Here is a 7,605-nt window from a genome sequence, read left to right as displayed (position 1 = left end):
CTTTCACTTTGAGGTAGTATCTATCCTTTTCCCTGAGGTGGGTTTCCTGTAAGCAGCAAAATGTTGGGTCCTGTTTATGTAGCAGACACCCCTCCTCGTGCGGGAAAGGTGCTGGACAACTGGAACCAGAAAAGGAATCTTTCCCAGAAGCTGTGAAGCTTCTCCAGTCTGCCCTCTCCCCGGCAGTACACAAGAGCAAAGATGGCTCTCCTTCCGGGTCAGGTCTTGAGACTGCTCCTGGGCAGACACCCCTGCTCGGGCGGGAAAGGTGCCGGACGACTCATAAAAGCACATTCTGTACAAGCCTGGTGACCTCAGGTTGATCCCTGGAATCCACACGCGAAGCCAGATGTGATTGCGGGCATCTGTAATCTCAGCAGTCCTATGGCCAGATGGGAGATGGAGACAAGAGACTCTCCTGGAATTTCACAGGCCAGCTAGCACTGCAGAGTCAGGGGAGGCTGCCTTGAAAACAAGATGATCATGAAGGTTCTCTCATGGATGGGACTAAGGTTGTTTCTTTTCCTTAATCTTTTATTAGGTCCTCGACCTTTTATTTTTATGTTTTTATTCCAGTACCAGGCTGCTTTTATTACTATAACTCTGTAATATAATTTGAAGTATGGGGTACTGTTAGCCCCAGCAGTTATTGGCTGTTCAGGATTGTTTTATGTATCATGGGTCTTTTGTATTTCCATATGAAATTTATGATGAGTATTTTCAATTTCTGGGAGGAACCACATCAGAGTTTTGGTGGGGAATGTATTGGATCTGTAGAAAGCTTTTGGTAGGATGGATATTTTCCCTGTTAACCCTGCCAATGGGAAATCTTTGCCCCATCTTCAATTTCTTTTTCTTTGTTGTCTCAGGATTCTCAGTGCACAAGTTTTTCACTTCCACTTGAACTCTCTCTCTCTCTCTCTCTCTCTCTCTCTCTCTCTCTCTCTCTCTCTCTCTCTCAGTGTGAGTTTTGGGTTGTTGCTGTTGTTGAGGTCATTGTGAGTCATAACACTGTTCTCTTGAGTTCTTTCTTGGTTCATTTGCCATTAGTGCAAATGAAGCCTCTGGTTTTGTGTGTCCATTCTATATCCTGCTGATATTTGCTGAGTGTGTTTATCAGTAGTAGCAGGTTTCTGGCAAACAATAGGATGTTTTATGCATGCAATCATATCATCTGCAAACTACACTACTTTGACTTTTTCCTTTCCTACCTGTATCCTCTTTATCTCCTTCTCTTGTCTTACTGTGCTAGCAAAGATTTCAAGTACTGTGTTGAATAGGAATGGAGAAAATGAACTATTCTGTTTTGTTCTTGATTTCAGTGGAGGAAATACTTTTGAGTTTTTCTTTATTTGGGATGATAGGATATAAGCTCCCTGTAGGTTGCCTTTTTTATATTGAGATATATCCCATGTATCTCTAGTCTTTCCAGGACTTTTATTGTGAATGGATGTTGGATTTTTGACAGGAGTATATTTCTTGGTTCATTTTGGCCTATTATAGCAAAGTGCTTAAGAGTAGTGAACATAAATAACAATTTTTCAAGGTTCTATGACTGAGAGGTCTAAAACCAAGGTGCTATCAGATTGGCAGCTTTTGAGAGTCTGTCTGTGCATCCACAATGGTGCATGCCTTGAAGATTGTATCCTTCCATGTGGAAAGAATGGAAAGGTTAAGAGGCTGATCTGGGCTTCTCATTTGTTTTGGAGGTCCCCCAAACTACCCACATGCCCAGTGAGTCACTGGAAGGTCTCATGAGACTTGACAAGGATCTGTGATCAAAGCCAAGACATACTACATCCAAACTGTATAGAACAGGATCAGTAGGAAATGAAGACACAGAGAAATCTAGATCAGTCCATTCAAAGGTTTCTGATGCTCCCTCGGGGGACAGACTGAGTATGCTCTTTACCCTACCATCAAAACATGCAGTCACATATCTATAGTACCCAACTGACTGAAGTCTCAAAGTGATATTTCAGTGTTTATTGTGGTACATGACCAGTATAAACCATACTTCCTTTTTTGAATTTTGATCCTTTTCTGGCCTTTACTATATCATGTAACACTCTGGTGACGCTGGATAGCAGCAATGAGCCATAGCTTCCAGTCAGTTTTGTGATCACAAAGGTAGATAAATGCTACTATTTCAAGAACTGTGTGCTAAGCCTTGGTGTTCAATAGGTTAAGTATACTAAGTGGTGTGTGTGTGTGTGTGTGTGTCTGTGTGTGTCTGTGTGTGTCTGTGTGTGTGTGTGTCTGTGTGTTACTTTACAATATTTGAACTCATTCTGTGCTTTTGGGGATGTATCTCCATTATTAGCCCATATCCCCTCCTCCCTCCTTGCTGCCTCTATAAGGGTAGCTCCCCACCCGCCCACCCACTCCTGCCTCAGTGGCCTAGCATTCCCCTGTCCTGGGTCATCAAGCCTCCTCCGCAATATCAAGGGACTTCCCTCCAGTGATGCCAGATAAGGAAATCCTCTGCTACACATCCAACTGGAGCCATGGGTTTCTCTATGTGTTCTCTTCGGTTGGTGGTTTAGTCCCTGGGAACTTTACGGGGTCTTTTTAGTTGATATTGTTCTTCCTATGGGGTTGCAAACCCCTTCAGCTCCTTCAGTCCTTCCCCTAATTCCTCCATCGCAGTCCCCGTGCTCAGTCCGATATTTGGCTGTGAGCATCTGCCTCTGTATTTGGCAGAGCCTCTCAGGGGACAGCTACATGGGCCTGTGTCAGTAAGCACTTCTTGACATCAGCAATAGTGTCTGTGTTTGGTGTCAGCAGATGGAATGGATCCTTAGGTGAGGTAGTTTCTGGATGGCCTTTCCTTCAGTTTCTGCTTCACTCTTTGTCCCCGCATTTCGTTTTGACAGGAGGAATCCTGGATTGATATTTTTGAGGTGGGTGGGTGGCCCAACTCAAATGGGGACCATGCCAATCCATTGGATATGGTCTCTACTGGTTCTGTCTCCCCTTTGTTAGGTATTTCGGCTAAGTCCTCCCAGACCCTGTTGGGTCCTGGGAACCTCTTGGGTCCCTGGCTTCTGGGACTTTCTAGTGGCCACCCCCAGTTCCCCATGCCCTACTGCTAAAAACCTTTCAAATTTTGACCCTCTGTACTTCTCCCCCACCTCCTCCCATATAAATGGGAAAGAACCTTGAATACATTGTCAAAGGGGAAATTTTCCTGAACAGAACACCAATGGCTTATGCTCTAAGATCAAGAATTGACAAATAGGACCTTATAAAATTGAAAAGCTTTTGTAAGGCAAAGGACACTGTCACTAGGACAAAATGGCAATCCACAGATTGGAATCTTTAGCAACCCTACATCCGATAGAGGCCTAATATACAAAATATACAAAAAAAAAAACCTCAAGAAGCTACACTTCAGAGAACCAAATAACCCTATTAAAAATGGGGTACAGAGCAAAACAGAATTCTCAATTGAGGAATCTCAAATGGCTGAGAACCACTTAAAGAAATGTTCAATATCCTTAGTCATCAGGGAAATGCGAAAATCAAAACAACCCTGAGATTCCACCTCACACCAGTCAGAATGGCTAAGATCAAAAACTCAGGTGACAGCAGATGCTGGTGAGGATGTGGAAAAAGGGGAACACTCCTCTACTGCTTGTGTGATTGCAAGCTTGTACAACCCCTCAGGAAATGAGTCTGGCAGTTCCTCAGAAAACTGTAAATAGTTCTATCTGAGGACCCAGCTATACCACTCCTGGGCATATACCCAAAAGATGCTCCAACATATAACAAGAACACATGCTCCACTATGTTCATAGCAGCCTTATTTATAATAGCCAGAAGCTGGAAAGAACCCAGATGTCCCTCAACAGATGAATGGATATAGAAAATGTGGTACATTTACACAATGGAGTACTTACTACTCAGCAATTAAAAACAATGACTTCATGAAATTCGCAAGCAAATAGATGGAACTTGAGAATACCATTGTGAGTGAGGTAACCCTGTCACAAAAAAACCACACATGGTATGTAAGTGTATATCAGCCAAAAAGAAGTTCAGAATACCCATGATACAACTCACAGACCATCTGAAACCCAAGAAGAAAGAAAAGCACACCAAAGTGCAGATGCTCAGTAGGGGAAGTGAATAATCTCTGGGGAGTCCAGGGAGAGAGGGAAGGATCTGGGAGGGAGAGAGGAGGGGTAAGGAAAGTGGGGGGCCAGATCACATGATGGTTTTAAAGCCACGCTAAACCTATTAAAAACCTACCACTCAAAGCTCATATGAGGACTACTGACATGGACACCTGCTGCCTGAAAATGACCAAATTCCCAGGTTATGCGACAGTAGGTATTTGCTGTGAACTACCGGAAGGTTGTATGTTGGGTTTCTTACTTTATTTGTCTTCTGTCTTGTTGTTCTCTTTAACAGGCAGACTTTCCACAGCTTGAGGAAGAACCATGGATGTTAAGCGTGTGAAGGAGTATTTTGCCTGGCTCTACTATCAATACCAAATCATCACCTGCTGCGCTGTCATGGAGCCTTGGGAACAATCGATGCTCAACACCATCATACTAACCATTGTGGCTATGGTGGTATACACTGCCTATGTCTTCATCCCCATCCACATCCGCCTGGCTTGGGAATTTTTCTCCAAAATATGTGGATATGACAGTTCCATTTCTAACTGATCTCATGTGAATTCTGTGAAATGGCATAATGTATTCACGTTGCTTACAACTTACTGACTTGGGTGACTGTATCATCTTTCACCTCTGACCTGACCAGCACTCTCTCTATGCACTGTCCTGCACATTCTGCCTGGAGTATGAGATAGGATTTTCCCCACTTGCTTTTGTACATGCAACATTGTGCATCAGGTGATAGAAAAGGCAATGACTTTAACCCCATAGCCCACATTTGCTCAACTCTATGGCTTTAGATTTCTTTTGAAATCAGGATGCTTTGAAATAAAACTTTTGTGGTAAATAGGCTTATAAGAGACATGACAAAGTCATATTTACACTATTCTCTTCATATTATTCTATATTAAAGGATATGTTACAAAAGTATTCTTCATAGGCTACTGTCAAAAGTACCCTGTACTTGTTTACAACTTATTAAAAGACGGGAATAGATGAACCTTTAAAGTCTTATTTTCTGGGAAATAGCTAATACCTAAAATTCATTTCTTCTTCTTTCTTAAATTTTCTTTTTCTTTGCTTTAGCTAAAATTCTTTTAGTTTAAAGTAACAGGCCAGAGATGGTTACCCTTTATTCAGATTTTGTTTCAGCATCGTTTCAAATGCTCCTGAAATCTGGCTTTATTGCAGCTTTAAAGGAATGATGATTTTTTTTTTAGGTAAACAAATAGCTATTATACTAGAGAATAATTTAAGTTTAAGAAACAAAGGATAATCAAAGCAAATTCAGATATTGTGACTTTTGATCACGCCCCACTTTACATGATGCTGGAGACAGAAGAAGAGAGAGTGTTATTTGGTTGTTTGGCTGTGCCTTCAGTGAGAGGAAGGGAAGCTGTGTGTCCTGGGCTACAGGAAGAAAAGCTAACAAATAGGCTGGAAGTAATAGCCAGGCAGTGGGGAGCCGGCAGCTCCAGTTAAGGGCTTTGATATAGCAGCTCCTTTGCACAGCACGAACAAGATTTATTAAATTTCTCTCAAAATGTTTATCTTCAAAGCAAATGCGAGATTTTAATTATAGTGCTGAGTCAAACATAAAAACCAAAGACCAAGCCTCGCAGCTTTTCTTTCCTCCCAATAAATATTAACGTTAGTGATTCTGGTAAAAATAATAATAATAATAAACAGGCTTTGGACAATATTGGCACCTTCGTTTTAGGAGAAAAATATCCCAAGGAGACATCCAAAGAAAGATATTTGGCATGCAAAAATCAACCTGCATGTCTGTTTAAAAAAACGAAATGTACATTTTAAAGAGAAACCAGATATAAAATATATACTTGCTGATTTTTGCAAAATAAAATGACATTTACTTTTATAAGCAAACGGCCAGTTTGGACATGCGTTTCCTTTCTTCGTGGCACACTACAGCGCACACTCCCCAGATGACTTCCTCTTAGTCTGACAGGGAAATGAATCTTACAAAGATAGTATCAAGTTAATGTTTGCTCATGACTTTTCTTATTGATGTGATGGGACGTGAGACAGGACCGGCTTCAGGAAGGCAGGGCTTCTCCAGGCTCCCTGCTGCACATGGTGTGGCAGCAGGAGCATACTGCGGTCAGCTGGTTCCACTGAAGGCACAGCCAGGAGGCAGAGGGCATTGGATGCTGGTGATCGGTCCGTAGTCTCCTTCTTATTCAACCCAGGACCCCACTCCAAGGAATAGTGTTGCCCATTTCAAGGTGGGGCCTTTCAAATTCAGTTAGAACTTTCTAGAAACATCCTTATAGACATACTCAGAGATGTCTCTATGGTGGCTCTAAATCAAATTAAGTTGACAATGAATAGCTGGGCAGTGGTGATGCACACCTTTGATTCCAGCACTTGGGAAGCAGACACAGGCAGATTTTTTGAGTTCGAGGCCAGCCTAGTCTACAGAGCGTGTTCCAGGACAGCCAGGATTGAACAGAGAAACCCTGTCTTGAAAAACAAAAGAAACAAACAAACAAACAAAAAGACAATGAAGATTAACCAGAAACTGCCCCACTTGGGGATTCATCCCATAAACAACCACCAAACTCAGTCACTAGGCAGATGCCAACAAGGGCTTGCTGACAGGAGCCTGATATAGCTGTCATATCACCAAGAAGAAATATGCTATCTATGCACCCTAAAGGAAGTCAAGGACCCCACATTGAGCACCAGTTGCTGCTCTGTATACCAGACATGGTCTGAAGAGATCTGTGGGGCTCTGGCCCTGCTGAAGAAGCCAAAGAGTTGCACTCTCTGAAGGGGAGGGATCTAGGCAAGCTGCCAGGTCTCTTCCGAGGCAGCTACTGCTCCAGAGTAGGCAGCTAGGAGCCCAGGTTGGGGCCACCAAGCAGAAGTGACAGTGGCAAAAGCTTCCAGAGAGAATTTCTCCTCCCCAAAATGCTATGGCTCTCTGTACCACAGATGCTCTCAAGTGGTCTTTGATGAGATAACTTGTGTGTGTTTTATTCCTTGTGGACAGGGCCTTATGTACATTTTTGGGTGGATTGGGTTCTAAGAGCAGAAATGCTTTCTATTGGCTTGGTCTGGGATGTTAAAGGTGCCTTATCTGCATGTGAAGGGGCTTCGGGCACTGCCCTGGTGTGACTGATTGTCACAGTCCTCTCTCTATGTGGTGTCGAGGTCATGTGTTCCAGGACAGAAACCTGGCCGGGAGTACTTGAAACTCACATCCCAGCTGCTGCTTTATTGCCCTACATGGGGGGCTCTGTTTACCCAGCCCTCTTGCCTTCTTGGAACCATTGCTTTCACATTTAGTTAACAGTTAAGGGTGTCCTTGAATGCATTCAGAGTTCACAGTGATTCAACACCCTTCCATACTCTTAGAATTCAGTCACAAAGATACTGCTTTGACCTTCTTCAAGTTTAAGAGCTCCTTCTAAACCTAAGACTTAAAACAAACATCAATAGACAGAGGAGAACT

General features: G+C 42.8%; 1 protein-coding gene across 3 annotated transcripts in view; it reads left to right on the top strand.

The window, feature by feature from the left end:
- Positions 1–6,014, top strand: part of Sptssb (serine palmitoyltransferase small subunit B) — a 29,538-nt gene extending 23,524 nt beyond the window's left edge. For 2 of the 3 annotated variants that reach the window (XM_021196843.2, XM_029537825.1), the window contains one exon: positions 4,417–6,014. In XM_021196843.2, coding sequence (XP_021052502.1) covers positions 4,446–4,676 — 231 coding nt within the window. In that variant the 5' untranslated portion in view covers positions 4,417–4,445 and the 3' untranslated portion in view covers positions 4,677–6,014. The remainder of the gene's footprint in view (positions 1–4,416) is intronic. The other variant, XM_029537826.1, reaches the window with a different exon arrangement.
- Positions 6,015–7,605: the final 1,591 nt, after the last annotated feature.

Source organism: Mus pahari, chromosome 4 (assembly GCF_900095145.1).
Source record: "Mus pahari chromosome 4, PAHARI_EIJ_v1.1, whole genome shotgun sequence".
Classification (NCBI taxonomy): domain Eukaryota; kingdom Metazoa; phylum Chordata; class Mammalia; order Rodentia; family Muridae; genus Mus; species Mus pahari.
The sequence above is the reverse complement of the archived record's forward strand: the minus strand, read 5'-3'. Positions and strand labels throughout refer to the sequence as shown.